Raw genomic sequence first — 23,322 nt, forward strand, 5'->3', positions numbered from 1 at the left:
TCATTCGCTATCGCATCTTGCAAATGAATATATTCTTCGGATCTTAATTTTGCTTGGTTAACGATTAAAATTAGGACGGTTAGTTTCTATTTTGGCATACGTATCAACGATGTACTGATGATATAGTTTACTACATCTCGAGATATAATTTTGTGCTAGTGGACGAACTATCACTTGATACGAATAAAAATTCATGACACTAACCTTTATTATGCATGTTTAGACATGAACATGAATGCACACACTGAACGTTTAAATGTTTTTTTTGGAAATAATAAATTGAAATAATACATATTACCTATTGAAACATCCTCCATTACCCGCCTCCATGACCCGCCATTTATTGAATCATTTGTTACAAAAAACGTGATAAACGAAGAACCACTCGACCGATTTTGTGCAAACTTCACATAAACCATTTACTAAATAGTCCGAACAACCCCTGAAAATTTGGTTAGGATAGGTGAGCCCGTTCTTGAGTTATAAAGTGACATCGAAAATGCCACTTATTTTTATATATATAAATTCGAAAAATAGATGTAACGATGATTTAAATAATGCAAAATAATTTTTAAAACATCAACGTTTTACTGTCTAACATCGATAACCATAGAAAATCAATGATAATTCTCTAATAAATCTATTTCTAAGGAAAAACAAAGTTGTTTTTTTTATTATATTCCTAGCATTTTTATCATACTTACTCACCTTCTAAACCTTCCCTGGACTTCCACGAATAATTCAAGACCAAAATTAGCCAAATCGGTCCAGCCGTTCTCGAGTTTTAGCGAGACTAACGAACAGCAATTCATTTTTATATATATAGATTTTTGCTTCTTTGTATATTTAAAAGTTAGGACTTGATAATTGACCGTTTACATAATTCGTGAACTGAGCAGTTTTATTGATTTATGTAAATAATGTTTAAACGTGTAGTCTATCCAACAATAATTTATCTTCACTATAAAATTGAAGAATTATGGAAAATAGTTTAAAATCTTCTTAGCAATTATTTATGTATTATCTGTAGATTAAAACGTCTATTTCAGTAATATATTGGTAATCTCACATCATTGCGAAAAATAATAATTTAATCGCAACGATAGTAAAAGTACAAGATATTTTATTAATTATTTTTTATTTAATTATTAATTGCTTAACGTCTAAATTCAATAATTATTTTACAAAAATATGGTGATTTCGAATATTTATTATTTATCACATAGTTCAGAGGAGGCGAGTCTAAGTTAATAATTATTAAAGTAAGATATAATTAACATAACCTAATCAGGACGCCGCGAGCGCTCGAGGGTTGCGGCTACGGTGCCGCAGCGCCCGAGGCGTCCTAGCCCGGCGGTCCTCCGACGGCACGCACAGATTAACCAGTGAGTGAAAGAGGAAGAGCCGACACCGCCCGGCGCCGGCGGAGGAGCGGGGCATGGACTAGCTGCGAGCGAAGGCTCAGCGCTGGAACAGCGGGTTTGGGAAATCGGGCGGATGCGGTAATGGTGCGGGTGGTGGGCGCGCTCGGCGCCACGCAACCAACCAGCATGCTACCGCTGCTGCCACCGCTACGAGCGCCAACAGCGCCGTTAACGCCAGCGCTACGGCCAGTCCAGCTGCAGAAACGCACACTTCGCCTCCGCCTGTCGTTCCACCTGGCTCCGTGCCCGAGCCGTCGCGTTGCCGTGCCGCGCGGGACGGGTCGCGTCTCTCCAGCGTAAAGATCTCGTTTGACTCGACTGTTACCTCCTCTCGAAGTTGACCCGATAGCGGGCCATCTGTGTCGATCGTTTCTCGTTTACGGCGCTTTCCAAACGCGTCAGAACCGCGACAGTTAACCTGGATTAATTTGTGTTATATTAATACAAATGAGTGAAAACATTGAAATAGATTCCAAATATGTTTCTAAACTTACCGGTTGACATTTTCCAAAACAGACTCTTATATTACATTGGAATCTAATATTGTCGCTGCTAGGGAACTTAAAGGCGTTAAACGCAGCGCGCAGAGCACTACCGTCTTCGCTTCTTTCCCATTCCCCAAAGATGGCCGCGTCAGTAGCACAACCATCTTCATCGGTAACCGTGTACTCATTTTCTATGTTTGTTGATACTTCACTAGTCTTTGCAATACAACTGCGAGCGAATCCTCCGTATATACCTAATAATTATGATGAAAGGATTATTTGAAGAAATATTAAGGCGGTGATATATTTGATATAAAATTAAATGTTGTTTAAAACTTACTGGACGGTTGAACATCTACTTGCAGCACTAAATTTTCTCCAATCTCTGCAGAGCTGACCTCGTCACCAGTACGAGAGACGATCCTCATAGAACAAGTAGGCGGAGGGCCAGTATTTGCAATGGTGCCCGCAGTAGTTAACATAGATACATTGAATGCTAGTGTGACATTTTGCTCTCCAGTTTGATATATACATTTAATGTGGAAAGCTTTAGCATTAGATGTTACAAGTTTAGGATGTTTCTGCATTACTAAAACGAAACTTGCTAGGCCCTGCAAGTAAAATGAAAGACGTCACGAAAACTCATAATTACGAAAAACTATTATAAAATTTTAATGGTTTATTTTATTTATGTATCCTTATATTGATCGTGTTAATTGTGAAATGAGAGTAATACTTACATTGACATGAACTAATCCACAGTCACCAAAGAATACAGTGAAATCAACTGGTCTTTCTTGATTCACAGTTGTATGAACAACTAGACGACACCGCTCATCTTTGCTGTAGCCTTTTACGTATAATACTCCATTGAAATCTTTAATCTTAAGGCTCACACTCACTCCATTAGCGAGACAATGTACCTTGAAAAAAAAACATAGATATGTATCAATAAATAAAGGAAGTTCATATGCAAATAAATGTATATATTTATTTAATCCCATTTTTATTTGGGACTTTTGTTCTCACAGGCTCCTTCATTGTACCCTAAAATAAATAATAAAAAAATGTCTTTGTGTATGCTCACCTGCATATCTGGTAGAGGGAAATCGGTTCGATAATTAGTGATGTTAGGTGTTGAGGTAGCATTGCAGTGAACTCTCGGATTGCCGACATAGCCAGTGATGCAGGTGCATCGTGAACGGTGGTTGATGGCTTCGCAAGTCGCATGCAACCCGCATGGTTCGGCTTCACATGCTGGCACACACTTTCCGTTAACGCAGCGCGAGGAATCTTCACACTCATCGTCGACACGACAGCCAGCTGGTACGCATGCGTCTCCTTGCAATACGAATCCACGCTCTAAGTCACAAACGCAGCGACCACGTGCGTCTACAACGCGACCCTCGTCTTGAAGACAAGGAATACACTCTCCGTTGTCGTTCACTCCTTGGCCTTGTACGCATTTTGTGATAGGAGCTGAAAGGAACAAACATTATTTGATTTGGTTTAGAAACAAAGGTCCTAGAGAATACAGACGTTCAAGAGAGAGCAATCAATAATACAATAGTATCTTTTTCTGCTTTTAAAATAAAAGTTAGCCAAATATATTATAGACTAATAGTAAGTAATAATACATGCTAAACAATAGTAATTTTTACACTTACGTTTATAAGGTGTACATTGAACAAGAGCATTTCCTCTATAACCAGGCTCACATTCACATATCATTGTTTTTACTGGTAATGTATCAATAAGTTTACATTCTGCATTTATGCCACATGGATTTATGTTCAAGCAAGGATTTGCGCATTTATTATTCAAGCACGCGGTAGCTGGTGGGCAATCTAAGTCAGTATTACAAAGTGGTTCTGTTTTGTTGCAGCCTTCAGAAGTGCTCTGGTATCCCGGTGGACATACACAATACACCTCGTGAAGATGTACTCGACATTCAGCAGGTTCATTGCAATTGTTTGAAGCGCACGGCTCCACACATTTTGAGTTGATACATGATTTTTGGGGTGGACAGTCAGAGTTTGCACGACAGCTGATCGGGGAACATGCCAAGGCTGGGTTACCAATAGTGTCAATTTGGCAGCGACAAGAAGCGCGATGTTCGACACCATAACATTCGGCAAATTTTCCACATATATCAGGTTCAATTGTGCAGGCGGGCACACAACGGTTATTTATACAGGTCTCATCGTCTGCGCATTGCGCATCAGCTTGACATTTAACATCATAACATCCCGAGCGTGGATCGCCAATAAAACCAGGTCTACAAGCACATACTGGTTTGTGATCTTTTATTTGACAGTCAGTGTTTGGTCCACATTCGCATGGATTTTTACACACCGAAGTTATACAAGCATGATTGGAAGTACAGTCTTTATCTATTTCACAAGCCACTTCTAGAATAGGAGTGGTTGGGCGACAGATGCCTTTACCACTACTAACATATCCAGGAGGACAGGAACAGATCATTGTGCGAACGGGTAATGTAGGTGACACTTCGCAATGAGCTGGTGTTGAACAGGGCTGCAACGCCGTACATGGGTTTACACATTTGGCAGATAAACAAGCTAATTTTGATGGACAGTCTGCGTCTACATAACATTCGGCTGTTTTTTGAAGTTTGCATTCTATATAAGGACTGCCTGTATAACCTTGGTTACATTTGCACACACTAATGTGATTACGAACTAAGCACTCAGCGTTGTTTCCACATAGATTTGTAGTGAGGCATGGATTAATACACCTGTGAGCACGACATTGTTTATCTTGCGGACAGTCACCATTTGATCTGCATTCAATAGCATTACAACCAGAGTAAGCGTCTCCCTCAAATCCAGAACGGCATCGGCAAAGTGGTTGTGATCTTTCTACAAAACACTCAGCATTAGAGCCACATGTACTATTTAACAAACACGGACTGACACAATTGCCGTTTACACAGGCCTCGTGTGTTTCGCAATCTGAATTAGAGCGACAGCCAACGATGCGACACTGGCGGTAAGGATCGCCGTCAAAACCATCACGGCAGGAACAAACGGGCCTATGGTTACGAATATAGCATTCTGCATTTTCTCCGCAGTTACAAGGATTTCTACACATTCTATTTACACATGACTCCTGATCACTACAATCCTCATCAGTCGAACAGCTGAGCGGTGGTAGTTGAGCTGGTTTACAGGATCCTCTCTCATCTGGTATGTAACCATCTGGGCAGCGGCATATTAAAGTGCGGAAAGGAACACTGTCAGAAACTGTACAGCGGGCTTTGGCACCGCATGGTTTTAGCTCTTCACAAGCATCGCGACATTCATCTCTAAGACAAGCTTGCCCACTCGGACAGTCTCCGTCCATTCTACATTCTGGTTCACCGAGCACTATTGATTTTTCACAAACGCTCAGAGGATCACCTAATGGCAGTGCCGGTGGACATTTGCAAGATGCAGCGTGGTTTCGGGCAAAGCAAATAGCATTGTAGGCACATGGGCTACGCCCCTCAGGTGAGCAGGCATTATGGCAAACACCTTTAATGCAAACGTTATCATCGTTACAGTCAGAATCTATTTCACATTCGGATGTTTGACATTTATCGTATGGGTTGCCAGTTGTAGCCACAGGACAGCGGCATTTAGGTCGATGACCTTCTCCATAACACTCTGCACTTATAGCGCACGGAGCTTCTACGACGCAAGGATTGACACAGGCTCCGTTGTAACACATGTCGCTATCTTGACACTCCGAATCAGACGTACAATCAACTATAAATAAAATGGTAAATAAATATTAAATTATATTTAACTAAATTAATATAATACGTTACTTTTTTTAATTCATAAAAGAAAATATAAGTAATTACATAATTAAACTTAGCATTTAAAAACTTGACCAGTAGAACTATCCAGACCAGTAAATCGTTAAATTAAAAATGTTGAATTATCAAGAGAATTTATAAAAATATAACTGTTTTTACCTTTTACACATCCAATGTATGGATTTCCAGAATGATTGCGCTCGCAAAAGCATACCGGATGATGTCTTACTACAGTGCATTCCGCATTTGAACCGCACAGACAAGGATTAGCGCAGGCACCGTTTATACAAGCCTTGGATAATGGACAGTCAGAATTCGCTTTACATCCAACTGGTATAACAGATTTATCTTGTGATGCTGTAAAAAGAATAAAGATTACTTTTGTTTATTCTACTCGTTTCTATGAAGAAATTTTAAAGAAAAAAAGAAAGGGAACTTACGCGGTGTACAACGTATTTTAGCGTTGCCTGTGTAACCCATAGGACAAGAACACTGGGGTTCATGGTTTATGACACGACACAAAGCGCCAGATCCGCATGCATCCATACACGGATTGATACAAGTTCGTTCAGTACATGCTTGCTCCGGTCCACATTCTTCATTTTTGTAACATTCGAAAATAGATGGTTGCCTCGGTTCTGTGACAATTATTAGTAATTTTTTTTATAAAAAAATATGATTTAAAAATACCTAATCAAAAAAAAGTAGAGACAAATAAGTACCTGTGTTACATTCTATTCTAGGATTTCCAGTGTATCCTGGCGGACAAGTACAACGTGATACATGATCGTCGGTTTCACAGAGCGCGTTATGTCCGCAAGGCGATGCTTTACAAGCGTCGATACATTTTCCACGTTGGCAGATTTGATTCTTTGAGCAATCAGGGTTAGAGGAGCATTCTGCTTCGGGTGGATTGCGACAACCACTATCAGGTGCCACTCGGCCTCCATCCGGACAGACACAGGCCACAGCACGTAAGGGTAGTATGTCCACAGTCTTACAGAAAAGACCAGCATCGCAAGGATTTCCTTGACATAAGTCGACGCAACGCGAGTTGACACAGCCAAGTGGGCGGGCACAGTCAGCATCAGTAGAACATTCATCTGAGAGCTGAATTGCAACACAACCGCGGAGGTATGGATCTCCACTGTGCCCTGGTGGACATTCACATATGGGTAGGTGACGGTTAGGGGTACAGATTGCACCTGGAGCGCAACTGCTTTCGGAGCATGCTGGTTGACAGAATCGGTTTAATCTATTACATAATTGAGTATCATCACAGTCTTCGTTATATTGGCATATTCCTGAAACGCAAGCTCGACGTGGATCACCCTGTGTGCCAGATGGACAGCGGCAAGTGGCCACATGAGCAATAACTTCACAGACAGCATCTCGACCACAAGGACCACCGAAACCACACGGGTCACGGCAGTAGCTATTGATGCAGCTCTTATCAAATGGACAGTTTTCGTCTGAAGTGCATTCCGCTGGAAAAAGTAAACAAACATTATAATGTACGTTTATTAAACACTAGCTAACTTCTTACAATCTGAATCGAGAATTGCACCAGAAAATATTAAGCAGGTATATTTATTTAATGCTTTCCTTTTTAAAGCTATAAACTATATTATACTTTCTTATTGTATTTGAATACTTTGTTAAGAAGACGTCAATTGTGTAACAAATTTTTGATAGTTAATAAATTGGAAATGCACTTACGTATATAACATGAGCGAGCCGGGTCACCAGCGGTTCCAGGTGGACAGCGGCAGCGAGCGCGATGTGCATGGGCCTCGCACAATGCGCCTGAACCACATGCGTTTGCACAAGCCGACACGCAGCGCTGACCTACACACGCCTCAGCTGCGCCGCATTCTTCGTCAGATAAGCACATCGGCCCAGATACACCTGTAGCAAAATATTTTTTTTTTAGATGTCTTTATTTAAGCAAAGTTTATAATTAAAATATATAGAAGATTTGCATATTATGCTACGTACTTGGTGTACATGCGACGTTTGGATCTCCTTGTAGTGGCGGAACACACGTGCATGTAACGCGGTGAGCACGAGCGTGACATTCCGCCCCCACACCGCAGGCTCCCGATGTACATGCGCTTTTACATTGCCGGTCTAAGCATTTTTCTTCGTCACCGCAATCCGTGTCTTCGGTGCATTGTCCGCCTTAAAAAGTATATATTTTGGTAAGAAAATACCTGCATACTGCACAATTTTTAGAGCATTAAACCCGTTATGACATATTTTAAGAAAAGGTGATAAGATTTTAAAATAATATTTGAAGAGGTGCCATGCGATGTGAATCTTAACTTATCCGATGCCGAGAGAATAACACATGTATTTACAAACAAGAAATGGTGTGTATTATACAATTTAAAAAAGGCGATAAAGATTTTTATACACGTACGTACAAATTATTTCATGACCTGCGTATAGTCTCGCCTGGTAAATCACTTGTAAATCTGTTTATATATGTCAAAGGAGAGTTACCAACCTTTTACAAACCTATTGAATAAAATGGTAAAAAAACATTATTATTTTAGTAGTCAATATTACTTAATTTTTATCTCGACTTACGAGGGTTGCATTGTATCGAAGCATCACCAGTCAAGGGTTGAGGACATTCGCATACAAGGGTGCGGAATGGTAACGTATTTGCAACGCGACACACGGCTCGAGTTCCACAAGATGTTTCTTCACACGGATTCTTACAGTTTCCTTGTAAGCAGGCCAATCCTGGCCCACATTCTGCATCGTTTCCACACTCATACTGGTCTTGCACTGATAATAATATGAAAATTTAATTTAATTTAATTTATAAATTAATTATAATTTATCTGTATTTAGATAATTACAAAATGAATAAGGCTAACCTGTTTTGCATTCAATCTGAGGATTTCCTCTTGTGCCGCGTGGACATTCACATGTCGGGTTATGACGTATGACGTTGCAGAGAGCGCCAAGCGCACAAGCTCCGGGACATGGATCTTGACAAACTTTTCCTTTACAAGCCAACCAGTTAGGACAATCTTCATCAACAGTGCATTCGTCTTTGCGACAGCCGATCCATGGATCTCCACGAGTTCCACGAATACATTCGCAAGATGCCACGTGACCTCTCGTAAAGCACTGAGCTTCAGAACCGCAACGCATGCGCAAGCACATTTTGATGCAGGTGCCGCTTTCGCAGCCCTCGTCGTCAGGGCAGTCATTATTGCTATGGCATTGAGCTGTTACAAAAAAATACAGTATGAATATGCTATGTAAACAATGTTAAAGAATTAACGTTGACTAATATGTTTTTCAACATTTTAAATAAATATTGTATGTACCTGAATGGCATCCTATATAGGCGTCACCTTCATAGCCCGGTAAGCAGGCGCATCGGGCTCTATGTTGTTTAGCTAGGCATCGAGCATTTATGCCACAGTTTGTAAGTATACAAACAGATGTACATCTGGAATCGACACAAGCTGCGTTATCGGCACACTGTTCATCGTGTGTACATTCAGGTACCGGCGGCGCTACAGTGACGGTAGTGATTTGTTCACAGCGCACAAATGGATAACCGGTGTAGCCAACAGGACACGAACAAACGGCAGAATGTCGAACTCCTGTACATATTGCATTGATACCACAGGCGTTTATGCAAGGATCGGAACATTTTCTATTAATACAGGCTCGATCACCCGGACAGTCATCATTGACTATACACTCAGGGTAAGAGCAGAATCCATCTCGGCATGTTCCGTGTGGACCACAAGGATTAGGGTCGCAAGGATCGAATACCGTTGGACTCGTTGGAGGTGTCTCTGAAAGCAACACGTTTGTTCAATAAGTATTTTTTGAATCAATTATTTATTATTCATTAAAATGATAATTGTTATATTCATTTACCCCTGACTCTGCAATCTAGGAAGGGATCGCCTGTAGTAGAAGGTGGACATGAGCATATTGGTGCATGATCGAAAACGCGACACAAGGCTCCATTTCCACAAGCACCAACGCAAGGGTCGATACATTTGTTACGAATACAGGCTCGATCGCGAGGACATTCAGAGCTGACAACACATTCCGGTCGACAACCTGTAGAGCCTGCATCTCCCATCGTTCCACTAGGACAGGAGCACACTGCGTTGTCAGCGACGACGTTACAAAGTGCGCCAGGACCGCATGGCGATGGTTTGCAAGGTGGAGCTACAAAAATAGATTAAAATGTTTATACTAACTCATCACACAATTATATTTTAATTAATGTATTGAATAAAATGAATTATGAACCTGTTGTTATAATATCACATCTTTCAAATGCATTTCCTCTTGTTCCTGATGGGCATGAGCAAAGTGGGATGTGGTTTATTGTTTCGCATTCCGCACCTATTCCACATGTACCTTGACAAGGGTCACGGCAATGTGATCGGATACAAGCGCGATTAGGAGAACAGTCCGAGTCAGCAATACATTCTGGCCTACATCCGGTGTAAGGGTCACCGCGCAAGCCTGGCTCACATTCGCAGGATGCGCCGTTCCCTCTTGCGCGGCATATTGCGCCGGGACCACAAGGAGATGGATTACATAGGTCTGGTTGTTTTGCTGAAAAATACAGTTATTTCTTATGTTTTATTAATGTTAAAAGTGCAAATAAGCAAATCATATAATAAGCATTTTTCAGCTTCGATTCTGCATAGAGGTCACGTAAAAAAATTACGACTCACTCAGTTTCGCAAGTAAAACCCATGCCTAAGTTTTAAAAGCGAAAACAAAAGTTTGTCGCAATCTTAAATCCCTAAATTCATTTTGACTAGCAATATATTCAAACGTTTTATAAATCAAAAGCAAATTTCCAGTTAAATCTATCTTACGAATATTCACGATGGGTCGACATTCAATAAGGGGATTTCCACTAGTGGGTGGGGGACAGGTGCAGCGTGGCTCGTGAGCAACTGCGGTACAAACAGCATTAAGACCGCATGCTCCGGGACAAGGATCAGTGCAATGTCTATTTAAACACATGAGGTTCCAGGCGCAGTCACTAGATTTGAGGCATTCAACACGACAGAATGGAGGGGCGCCGAGATATCCAGACCGGCACTGACAAACACCACTAATGCAATCAGCATTAGGTCCACAGTTTGGACACGGTGACTTCATGTCAGGTTCCAGTTCTGTAACTGTTTGAAATAGAAAACGCAATTATTTAAAAATTATACTGTTATATATATTACAATACTGTAAATATCATAAATATAACTCTCTGTAGTGTTTATATTACCTTCCAAACATCGAGTAAATGGATCACCAGTATAATGACTGGGGCAGCTACAAATTGGTGAATGTGCGTTGGTATGGCAAATAGCATGTGTGCCACAAGAGCCAGGGCAAGGGTCACGGCATTTATTATTACGACAGGCCAGACTCGGTGAACAGTCAGAATCAACTCTACATTCAGGTCGGCAGCTTGGCGGTTCTTCGTACATCATTGATCGACAAGAGCAATGGGCCACTGTGCCCGCTGCCCGACAAACGCTATTTGGTCCACATGGATTTGGTGAACATGGATCAGTTACTATTGGCGCTGAAATATTAATAATATTGTATTTTATATTAATTACCTGTGAGCTGTTCGAATTTAGTGATATTTTAATAAATTAAAAAAAACTAACCTGTTACACGACGACAAGCAATAAATGGATCTCCACGTAATGGCGCTGGACATTCACATATAGCTAAATGATTATAAACATTGCAGATAGCGTCTGTACCACATGCATTTTTGCAGGGGTCTATACATTTGTAATTGATACAAGCAAACTGCTTTTGACACTCATTGTCTGTTGTACATTCAGGTCGACATTCTATATAAGCATTGCCATAATATCCAGGTATGCATGAACAAGTTCCATTATCACATAAAGCATTGATACCGCACGGTGATGGAGTACAGGAATCCGGCTTCGGTACTGGCTCTACATCTATTAATATGATGGTAAATATTAGATTAAGGGTGTATAATATAGTTTCTAATAAGGTATAAAAAATTATTTCGACATTTGCTTTAGGTTTTAATTATAAAGACTATAATAATTTGAAAATTAGTGCGAGAAAACAAAGGAAAGGTGTAATAAATTACCAGAAAATATTTAAAAAAAAAATTCGCTGTAAATATAAGACAAATATACCTTTTTCTATTTCGTAACATCCGACGAATGGGTCTCCTCGATAGCCTAGTAGACATGTACAAATTGCCAAATGATTAGACGCACGGCACTCTGTATTGCTGCCGCATGATCCAATGCAAGGATCAACGCATTTTTCGCGTACGCAAGCCTTATCTCTAGAACAATCTTCATTAATTGTGCATTCTGGAGAACAGCGTGGAGGAGAGCCAAAGTAGCCTGGCTTACAAGTGCAAGAGGCTGACCCAAAGATGTCTTGACAGTAAGCAAACGGCCCACAAGGATTCGGTTCACAAGGACTTGTAGCTACTGCAGTTGTTATTTTTTCTTTGGTACATCTTGTAAATGGATCTCCTTCAAAACCTTCGAGGCAAGTACAATACGGACTGTGACGGTGAACTCGACATTGAGTATTTTCGCCACATGTGCCAGTACAAGGATCAACGCATTTTAACTTAATGCATGCTTTATTAAGAGGACATTCTGAGCTCGTCACACATTCAGGTCGACAATTTGGTGGGCTACCATGATATTCAGGTAAACAAGTACAAATCGCTTGTTCGTTGATCGTCTTGCATGTACTGTATGGTCCACATGGTGAAGGAGTACATGGGTTTGTTGGCTTATCTATAAAATAATATGATTGATTAATAATTATTATCATTTTAGTATGATATTTACTTATGTTATTAAAAATAATCAAATAGGCTTACCTTCTTTAAGAGTACAACGATCATATGGATTGCCAATATAACCAGCATTGCAATTACATTTGGGCATATGGTTAACTGTTTGACATTCGGCATTAATTCCACAAAAACCTAAACATGGGTCCTGGCACTTATTATTGAGGCATGCCAAATTTTGTGAACAATCAGAGTTCAGTAGGCATTCGGGTCGGCATCCTTCGTACGGGTTACCAAAGAAGCCACTTATGCACATGCAACTAGCAGCGTTATTTCTTTCCTGACATAAAGCGTTCGGACCGCATGGATTGGGCGAGCACGGATTGACTTGTTCCGGTGGCCTTTGTATTGATACTGGAATATAAAATTTATCTTTAAAAAATATATATGCATTATTAAGTTAGAATACATTAATTCTTCAAATCCTTTTTCCTTAAATGTATATCATAACCATAGATACCTTTTATAGGACGGCATAGATCAAATGCATCTCCTTCGTAGCCGGATTGACACGAGCACATTGGTGAATGACTAACAACTCGACAAATCGCATTTTGTCCACAAGCGCCTATGCATGGATCCACGCATTTATTATTAATACAAGATTTATCGAAACTACATTCACTGTTTGTAATACATTCTGGACGGCAATATGGAGGACTTCCGATAAAGCCATTTAAGCATGTGCAGGAGGGCGTCTCGCCGACTTCTCGACACTGTGAGTTAGGTCCGCATGGTGAAGGTGTACATGGTGTTCTTGTCGGGGGATTATCATCTGTAATTATAATAAAAAAATAAAATTAGTAGATATTCAATGAGGATACTAATATTATTTTAAAATAAATTTATTTCGAACTTGAAACTATACTATTCGTGCAATATATTTCTACTTTTATATATTAAAACAACTTTAGACTTTCTATATAAGTAAATATAAAAATACTTACACGTTATTTCCAAACAATGCGTAAATGGATTACCAGTAAATCCACTTGGGCAATAACAAATAGGATTGTGGTTATGAATCCTACATTCTGCATTAACACCACATGATCCGCGACAAGGGTCCACGCATTTTTGATTAGAGCATGATAAAACGCTTGAGCAGTCTGAATCAACTAAACATTCAGGACGACAAGATGGCGGTATTCCAATATAGCCTAAAATACATGAGCAAACTGCTTGCTCCTGCACAATTCGACACTGACTGTTAGGACCGCAAGGAGACGGAGTACAAGGATTTTTCTTTTGTTCTTCAACTAAAAATGAAATGATATATTATTAATAAAATAATAATAATTAATAAAATTTTCAACATAGGTAAATTACATCTCTGAATTGTGTTTTTTACCTTTGTTTGTTACACACGAAAAGAATGCATTTCCGATGGTATTTGGTGGGCAACTACACATAGGAATGTGGTTATAGACATCGCAGGAAGCATTATTCCCACAAAGGTTTGTACATGGATTCATACATTTATTATTTAAACATGCTAGATTTGCTGCACAGTCTGAATTATGAGTACACTCAGGTCGGCAACTCAAGTAAGGATTGCCAAAGAAGTTATTTCTACAGGAACAGAGTCCGTCGTTACAGTCTGCGTTCGCTCCACAAGGACTAGGATTACATTTGTCATATAGAGCAGGTGAATGTTCTGAAAATTACACAACAATTAAACGTGATATAAACAAATATGTGTATAAATTTTAATAATTCTGACAACAGAAATATGTATTATCTTACCTATTATTTCGGTAACGTGACAACTTTCAAATGGATTTCCTGTATATCCTTCTATACAACTGCAAATAGCAGAGTGCTGATGGACTTGACATACGGTTTGCAGTCCACATGAACCAACGCAAGGATCTTTACATTTGCGGTTGATGCAAGCTTTGCTTGTAGGACAGTCAGAGTTAACGGTGCATTCTGCTCTACAGTTTGGTGGAACTCCAATAAAATTGTCTATACACGTACACATTGGTATCTTATTAATAGTCTGACAGATTGAGTTCAAACCGCAAGGCGAAGGTGAACAAGGATTTTGATCAGCAAGTGGAGTTTCTGTAAAAAAAATCTCATGTCATAAATCCGTAAATATTTTTATTATTTTAGTAACTAGTTATAATAAAAATGATGTGTTCTTACTTTCTCTTAAAATGCATCTGGTGAATGGATCCCCTTCATAGTTTTCGCGACATGAACAAATTGGTGCATGATTAATTACTTTACATTGAGCGTTTTGTCCGCATACACCTATGCACGGATCAACACATTTTTGGTTTATACAACTCTTTGATTTTTCGCACTCTGAATTGACTGTACACTCAGGACGACAACTAGGCGGTGCACCAATATAATTAGGTATACAAGTGCAAGAAGCTACACCGTTATTATCTTTACAAATGCTGTTGCTTCCACAAGGGTTTGGTACGCAAGGATTTTGTGCCACAGGTTCTATAAGAAAATTTATTAAATTATTTAAAATTCGGCCATTATCGTATCTAATAAAAATAAAGAAAAACACTTACCCGGTTCATTAATAATAATATGACAATATGCGTATGGATTTCCAGTATACCCAGAAGAGCATTTGCATGATGGCAAGTGGTTTATAACTTCGCATACAGCAGTTACTCCGCACACACCTGGACAGGGGTCTTCACATTTGTTATTGAGACAAGCCTTATTGAAAGGACAGTCAGTATTGGTAACACATTCGGGTCTGCAAGTCTCATAGGGATTTCCAAAATATCCAGGTTCGCAAGCACAAATAGCAGCGTTATTATTAGTAACTCTGCAGCGAGCATTAATACCACAAGGAGTTGGATTGCATGGGTCTTGTGACATTGATATTTGTGGTACTTCATAGCAAGATAAAAATGGATCTCCTGAATAACCCTCTTGGCAAGAACACATGACGGTATGAAGTCTCACTATGCATACGGTATTGATTCCACAAGATTCGGGGCAAGGATCTTTGCACTTATAATTAATGCAAGTCTTATCAGTTGGGCAATCTTCATTACTCGCGCATTCTCGTCTACAGTTTGGTGGGTTTCCTTCAAATGTAGGTTGACACGAGCAAATATGTGAATCACCATTAGGTGATGCTTTACAGATGCTATTCGGTCCACAAGGCGATGAGGCGCATGGATTACTTGGTAGTTCTTCAACAGGTTGTACTGAAAAATATAATATATTTATACTGACTGACCATGAGACTTGTAAGAAAATTTATTTTAAATGTATATAAAATTACCATAGCAGTGCGTGAAAGGAGATCCTGTATATCTCGGTGGACAAGAGCATATGGGGTTGTGATTGTTTACGTTGCATATCGCGTTGGAAGCACACGACCCTGGACATGGATCTTGACATTTTCTATTAATGCAAGCCAACGATGGAGGACAATCAGTGCTTTGAATGCACTCGGGTCTGCAACTTGGTGGATTACCTACGAATCCTTGTATACAAGAACAAACTGCTTGACCGTTTGTCTCTCTACATATACTGTTCGGCCCGCATGGAGATGGTTCACACGGTTTGGTGACAGGTACTAAAAATGTTAAACAGTCATTAAGTTTACTATCTATTAGCTTATTATGTATTTGACTACTTCTAACAAAATGAAGTCGATTATAGCATAGTCTATTTTTAGATTAGTTTAAAGTAGGGAGGTTCTTCATCAACCAATAAAGGTATATATTACACATTCATTTTTATACATTTTAGATTTGAACTCAGTTTCTTTTTCTCAAATATTTATTATTATATTACTTGGTAACTGGTTTTGATACTAATAGCAAAATCAGTAAAGAACAAAAGAAAAAACGGCACGTTATATATGTTTATGTAGCAGTACTTACTTTTTATATCAGTGCATTCGTAAAAAGCGTTTCCAGACGTGCCACTGGGACAACTACATACAGCCACGTGGTTGTACACATGACATTCAGCATTGACTCCGCACATGTCGCGACAAGGGTCAACACACTTGTTACGTAAGCACGTTTGAGTGAGCGGGCAATCTGAGCTGAGGACGCACTCGGGGCGGCAGCTGAAGTATGGGTCGCCATGGTATTCTGGCAAACAACTGCATTCCCCGTTGTTACGACAAACGGCGTTTGGACCACACGGCGATGGATTACACGGATCAATGTTTTGGACTGGTTCTGAAATTTTAATTTTTATTAATTATCTGAACGACTATTTTATTGTTTACTTTATGCATTGAAAAATATTTTTTTCTGATTTATGCTAAAAAGGGGTAAGTAATATTGTATACCTGGTGCTTTAATATTGCAAGCCACAAATGGATCACCATCATAGCCAACGGGACACGAGCAAACGGGCACGTGTTTCACAACGTTACAAACGGCTGTTATACCACATGATCCTAGGCATGGGTCGACACATTTCATATTAATACAAGCTTTGTCGTTACTACAATCAGTGTTCAGGACACATTCGGGTTTGCAATTAGGTGGGCTTCCAATGTAACCTTCAAGGCATATACAAGACGGTATTCCACCTGTGTCTCTACATTCGGAGTTAAGGCCGCACGGGGAAGGCACACAAGGATTTACTGGTTCCATTAAAGCAGGTTCAACTTTAATTATTTTATGGCATATTGAGAATGGATTTCCCGTATATCCTTCTTTACAAGAGCAAATAGGATTATGTTTGATTGTCCGGCAGTCAGTATTAATGCCACATCCTTTGGGACAAGGAGAAATACACTTCAAGTTTTCGCATGCTTTGTCAAGAGGACATTCTGAGTTTGTAATGCATTCTGGGCGGCAGTCGGGCGGAGATCCGAGGTATCCATTTAAACAAGTACAGATAGCTATACCGTTTTGATCTTTACATAGACTGTTTGGTCCACATGGCGATGGATTGCAGAGGTCAATTTTTTCCACTAAAAAGTATAACACATTTAATATATATTTATGAAAATGGTATGCTCTTACTAGTATATATAAAATAATATAAATAGAATTATCATTTTGGTGTATGTTTAAAACTAATATGCAAAATGCATTCAATTTATCGAATTGTTACAAAGTAGCACTGAGAAATAAGAAGGCAAAATATAAAAAATAAACTCAAATAATTTTACACATCTAAATATAAAGATTGCATGTTTACTTACTTTGTGGTTTAAATACGCAAATTTTGTATGGATCTCCATAGTGTTGATCTGGACAGCTACAACTGGGTATATGATTGACAACATTACACAATGCATTTACACCGCATGTTCCGGGACAAGGGTCGTGACATTTATTGAGATGGCAGGCTTGATTAGATGGACAATCTGAGTTTAATAAGCATTCCGGCTTACATGCGACATAAGGATCGCCAAAATAGCCTGATATGCATGTGCACGAGCCTATATCATTCCGTTCTTTGCATATAGCATTAGCGCCACAAGGAGATGGAACGCACGGTGTTGGCCTTTCTTCATTAATTTGCGCGACTTTCATTGTACAATATACGAAGGGATCGCCAGTGTAACCATTTTCACATAAGCAGCTCGGTGTATGGCTTACAACTCTGCACTCTGCATTAACGCCGCAAGAGCCAGGACAAGGATCGCGGCATTTTTTATTAATACAAGCCTTACTAGTATCACAATCAGTGTTACTAGTGCATTCAGGTCGACAATTTGGTGGGGAACCGATAAATTCGGGCAAACATTTACAATCTGCCCTATTTTCATTTTCTGTACAAAGTGAGTTAGGTCCACAAGGTGAAGGCAAACATGGATTAATTTTAACCGGTGGCACTACAGCTGAAAATAATAAATATAATTTTTATATTGCAATTTCTATTAAAAATGTTTACTTGTGTGATAAAAGATTACTTCTGTCTATTTATAATATAAATCATATCAATACTTACGAATAATTTGGCAAACTGAAAATGGATCTCCCGAAAATCCGGACAAGCAAGTACAAATTGGGTTGTGTTTGACAACGATACATTGAGTATTACGCCCACATGCTCCAGGACAAGGGTCTATACATTTTTGGTTAGAACAAGCTTGATTTAAGGGACAGTCCGAGCTCACTGTACATTCTGGGCGACAATTTGGAGGACTACCAATATAGCCTTGAACGCAAACACATACAGCGTGTCCATTTACTTCACGGCACTGACTATAAGGTCCACATGGTGAAGGTTCACACAAATTTGTAGACACAGGTTCTGAAAATAAAAAAATTGTAAGTCTACTACTAGTACTTATTTAACACTTATATTTAATGCACGGTATCGCTATTATACGCACCTATCATTTCGTTACAGTAGTTGAAAGGATCGCCTGATGTTCCAACAGGACAAGAGCAAATTGGTATATGATTAATAACTTCACAAGAAGCACCACTTCCGCACGTTCCAATGCACGGGTCTTTACATTTATTTCTTATGCAAGCTTTGGTGCGTTGACAATCAGAATTCAATACACATTCAGGTTTACATCCGAAGTAAGGATCTCCAAAGAACTCCGGCAAACAGGAGCAAACACCTTCATTGCAGACGGCGTTAGTTCCGCAAGGTGAAGGAGAACATGGATTACTCGTTTGCACGTCTGAAATTGTAAGTAATTATATTAATTAGATATGCCATTTATAATAATAAAAAAAATTATATGATTAGACTACTTTAAAGTAGCCTTTTATTCTATATTTTAACCTTTTAAATTCGAATAATCGTAAGTTGAGGCAATATTAATATACAATCGTACAATTTCTAATCAATTTATTAAAAAAATATGCGTTATTATTTAACATTATCCTTAATATAATAATAAAATATGATTTACATACCATTCACTTCAAAATTGCAACTTGTAAATGGATCGCCGGTATAACTTGGTAAGCAGGAACAAATGGGTAGATGATTGTTAACAATGCACTGAGCATTTATTCCACATGCGCCCGGACAAGGGTCAACACAGTGATTGTTTATGCATGCTTTATTAGCATTGCACTCTGAATTGACTGTGCACTCAGGTCTGCAACGTGGTGGAGTGCCCATGTAGTTCGGAAGGCAGCTGCAACGAGGTATTCCGTTGCGATCCTCACACACTGCATTTGCACCACACGGCGATGGCAAGCAGGGATTGATATTGTCTTGAGGTGGTAAAATCGACGTAGGATCTAACACAAAATATGGCGTCGTTATCAAATATTCAACAACAATTAAATCACAATTATAAAAAATCAACTTACAAGGCATGCAATATGAGAAAGGATCTCCAGTGAAATGTTCTTGACAAGAACACATGGGGTTATGCGCGATCACTCTGCAATTAGCGTTTCGACCGCATTGGCCAACGCAAGGGTCAACGCATTTTCGATTAACACACGCTTTATCACTTCCGCATTCGCTATTGATTGTGCATTCAGGTCGACAATTTGGTGGAATTCCCATATATGTGTCGCTACAACTGCAAACTGCCTGAGAGTTAACCTCACGACACTGACTATTGGGACCACAGGGTGACGGAGTACAAGGCGTAACTTTGACAAAATCTGTATAATAAAGAAAACGAATACATAATTTATTACTTATTAACATGGTGTATTGTTTGTATTGAGTATAAAATATGTGCTAATTACCTTCGACTTTGTCTATACAGTATGAGTATGCATCGCCTGTTAGACCCGTTGGACAATGACATGACGGCAAATGATTTACAACTTGACAAATTCCATTTGGTGCACAGATACCAGGACAAGGGTCTTTACATTTATTTTGGATACAGGCCAAGGTTGGGCTACAGTCAGTGTTTATAACACACTCTGGCCGACAACCTTCGTATGGGTTACCAGTAAAACCTTCGAGACATTTACATGCACCAGCGCCGTTTCTTTCTGTGCATTCTGCGTTAAGACCGCAAGGAGAAGGTTCACACGGAGAACTATATTCAATAACAGAGTCTACAAAACAAAACCAATTTAGATTCATATATTAACATACGAAAAAAAAAACCATAAAAAATATGAATATTTTTTTACCTTTAACAGGATAACAAGAACTTAGTGGGTCACCAGTCTGACCATAAGGACACGAACAGATTAACGCGTGACTGACAACTTTGCAATCAGCATTGTATCCGCAAGTTTCAGGGCAGGGGTCTTTACATTTCTGGTTTATGCAAGCTTGATTGGTTGGACACTCAGAATTACTTATACACTCAGGGCGACAGGCAGGTGGAGCACCTATATAATTGACTTGACAAGAACACGATGGAGACTCTCCGATCACTTTGCAAACCGAGTAAGGTCCACAAGGAGATGGGGTACAAGGATCTGTCGGACCCAATGGAGCTGATACTGTAAAAGTTATTTAGATATTAATCATTTAATAAAGTCATTTACAATACAATTAAAGTAAGTATTAAATAGTAGTTATTAAATATGTACATACCAGTCGGGATGCAGTTCGTGAACGGATCACCCGTATATTGTGCAGGGCATGAGCAAATAGGATTATGATTAATAACTTCACACCTTGCTCCATAACCGCAGCTACCTTTGCAAGGATTTATACATTTCTGATTATTGCAGGCTTCATCGCGAGGACATTCGGCACTAATAGTGCATTCTGGTCGACAAGATGGCGGACTACCAATGAAGTTTGGTAAACATGAGCAAATAGCTTGGTTATTAACTGTTCGACACTGACTATTTGGTCCGCACGGACTAGGATTACAGGGATTCACTTGAGTAACTGCAAAAATAAATTGCATTAGAGATTAGTTTTGCTTGAATTATTATCTTTATCTGTATTGTATATGTGTTGTAATACTACTTACTTTCAACTTTGTAACACTCTCTAAAAGCATTACCAGTCATTCCTTGTGGACATGTGCAAATTGGAATATGATTGTAAACATTACATTCTGCAGTTGGAGCGCAAGCTTGAGGACAAGGGTTCATACATTTATTACTAGAGCATACTTTGTCTGGTGAACAGTCCATATTTGTTACACATTCAGGCTTGCAACCTATGTAAGGGTCACCTTGATAATCAATTAAACAGGTGCATATTCCATTGTTACATTCGGCATTAAATCCACATGGAGATGGGTTACAAGGATCTTGAATAATAATATCTAAAAAAAAAATTAAAATAATTAATATTTTAGGCGATTATTTTAGAGAAATAGTATTCATTTAAACGTAAAAAATGTTACCTTGTACTGGCGGAATTAAAGTACACCTAGTGAAAGGATCTCCAGAAAAGCTTTGTGCGCACGTACATGCTGGGTAATGGTTAAATACCGTACATACTGCATTTTGACCACAACTACCAGGACATGGATCGCGACATTTCATGTTTATACATGCCATGTTTGACGGACAGTCTTGATTAATGGCACATTCGGGGCGGCAATTAGGAGGTAGTCCTTGGAAGTTTGGCATACAAGAACATGATGGTATACCATTTATATCTCTGCAAATGGCGTTATCTCCGCACGGATTAGGCAAACAAGGGTCCTTAGGTGTATCAAAGAATACTTGAGCTGAAAACAAAATTGAATTACAATAGTAAAAATACAAACATTGGACAACGATTATATGTTCTTTAATTGAATTAACTTACGTTGTTGATAGCATCGTGTAAACGGATCTCCCGTATAACCAGGTTTACATGAGCATACAGGGCTATGGGTAAAAACTTTGCAGTCTGAGTTTATTCCACAATGACTAGGACATGGGTTTGTACACTTTAAATTAATACAAGCTTTATCACTCGGACATTCCGAACTGACTGTGCATTCTGGCCGACATCCAGGAGGGGAACCAAAATAATTAGGCATACATGAACATGCACTTTGACCATTATTTGATTTACATACGCTATTTGGCCCACATGGATTGGGAATGCAAGGTGTAACAGGTTCTGAGTTTAATTCTGAAAACGAAACAAATAATTATACATAAGTAGAAATATGGTAAAAAAATTACTTGAGATATATACTTAGATTGCTTAAAATTTTAATTACCTTTCATAACAACGCATCTTTGGTATGGTTCGCCGGTGTAACCAGGAGGACAAGTACAGACTGGTAAGTGATTTACAGTTGTACAGATAGCCATTGGGCCACATGTACCTGGGCAAGGATCTTGACATTTGTTCCGAATACAGCTTTTGTTTGGCGTGCAATCTGTATTTACTGAACATTCAGGGCGACAACCTTCATAGGGGTTTCCAATATAATCAGCCAAACATGTGCAAGAACCCGCTGAGTTATGTTCCTTACAAATGGCATTTGCACCGCACGGAGAGGGGTCACAAGGAGATGTTCTCTCAGGTACTTGGTGTTTTTGAGGTTGGCAATTGGAAAATGGATCACCTTCATATCCGTCATCACAGAAGCACATCGGTGTATGACTGACCACCTTACAATTCGCATTTTGGCCACAGGTATTGATACAGGGATCTTTGCATTTCTGGTTGATACACGCTTGGTTAGTTGGGCATTCACTATTACTAGAGCACTCGGGTCTACAATATGGTGGTGAACCAAAGAAATTTGGCATACAAGCACACGATGGCGCACCAGACACTTCTTTGCATATAGAATTAGGACCACAAGGCGACGGTGTACATGGTAGTGCATCAGCAATTACAGGATCTGTTAAGGAATAAGAAAAAACAGTAAGAAAATATAATTAATAAAAAGTACTAAGA

General features: G+C 39.3%; 1 protein-coding gene across 3 annotated transcripts in view; it reads right to left on the reverse strand.

The window, feature by feature from the left end:
• Nucleotides 1-1,127: 1,127 nt before the first annotated feature.
• Nucleotides 1,128-23,322, reverse strand: part of LOC124533418 — a 100,199-nt gene continuing 78,004 nt past the window's right edge. For all 3 annotated transcript variants that reach the window (XM_047108657.1, XM_047108656.1, XM_047108654.1), the window contains 42 exons: nt 22,634-23,266; nt 22,231-22,542; nt 21,821-22,150; nt 21,440-21,739; nt 21,052-21,354; nt 20,640-20,957; nt 20,241-20,561; nt 19,851-20,153; nt 19,446-19,778; nt 18,908-19,207; nt 18,520-18,825; nt 17,768-18,409; nt 16,901-17,533; nt 16,482-16,787; nt 15,875-16,171; nt 15,144-15,797; nt 14,761-15,069; nt 14,356-14,676; nt 13,961-14,266; nt 13,557-13,868; nt 13,070-13,384; nt 12,637-12,963; nt 11,927-12,550; nt 11,411-11,719; nt 11,020-11,322; nt 10,610-10,918; nt 10,029-10,340; nt 9,645-9,944; nt 9,080-9,559; nt 8,621-8,977; nt 8,325-8,528; nt 7,731-7,913; nt 7,452-7,640; nt 6,455-7,219; nt 6,173-6,370; nt 5,892-6,089; nt 3,577-5,679; nt 2,997-3,388; nt 2,650-2,832; nt 2,250-2,520; nt 1,919-2,163; nt 1,128-1,842 (listed from right to left, as the gene is read on the reverse strand). In XM_047108657.1, coding sequence (XP_046964613.1) covers nt 1,462-1,842; nt 1,919-2,163; nt 2,250-2,520; nt 2,650-2,832; nt 2,997-3,388; nt 3,577-5,679; nt 5,892-6,089; nt 6,173-6,370; nt 6,455-7,219; nt 7,452-7,640; nt 7,731-7,913; nt 8,325-8,528; nt 8,621-8,977; nt 9,080-9,559; nt 9,645-9,944; nt 10,029-10,340; nt 10,610-10,918; nt 11,020-11,322; nt 11,411-11,719; nt 11,927-12,550; nt 12,637-12,963; nt 13,070-13,384; nt 13,557-13,868; nt 13,961-14,266; nt 14,356-14,676; nt 14,761-15,069; nt 15,144-15,797; nt 15,875-16,171; nt 16,482-16,787; nt 16,901-17,533; nt 17,768-18,409; nt 18,520-18,825; nt 18,908-19,207; nt 19,446-19,778; nt 19,851-20,153; nt 20,241-20,561; nt 20,640-20,957; nt 21,052-21,354; nt 21,440-21,739; nt 21,821-22,150; nt 22,231-22,542; nt 22,634-23,266 — 16,487 coding nt within the window. In that variant the 3' untranslated portion in view covers nt 1,128-1,461. The remainder of the gene's footprint in view (nt 1,843-1,918; nt 2,164-2,249; nt 2,521-2,649; nt 2,833-2,996; nt 3,389-3,576; nt 5,680-5,891; nt 6,090-6,172; nt 6,371-6,454; nt 7,220-7,451; nt 7,641-7,730; nt 7,914-8,324; nt 8,529-8,620; nt 8,978-9,079; nt 9,560-9,644; nt 9,945-10,028; nt 10,341-10,609; nt 10,919-11,019; nt 11,323-11,410; nt 11,720-11,926; nt 12,551-12,636; nt 12,964-13,069; nt 13,385-13,556; nt 13,869-13,960; nt 14,267-14,355; nt 14,677-14,760; nt 15,070-15,143; nt 15,798-15,874; nt 16,172-16,481; nt 16,788-16,900; nt 17,534-17,767; nt 18,410-18,519; nt 18,826-18,907; nt 19,208-19,445; nt 19,779-19,850; nt 20,154-20,240; nt 20,562-20,639; nt 20,958-21,051; nt 21,355-21,439; nt 21,740-21,820; nt 22,151-22,230; nt 22,543-22,633; nt 23,267-23,322) is intronic.

This window comes from Vanessa cardui, chromosome 11 (genome assembly GCF_905220365.1).
Source record: "Vanessa cardui chromosome 11, ilVanCard2.1, whole genome shotgun sequence".
In the NCBI taxonomy this organism is placed as follows: domain Eukaryota; kingdom Metazoa; phylum Arthropoda; class Insecta; order Lepidoptera; family Nymphalidae; genus Vanessa; species Vanessa cardui.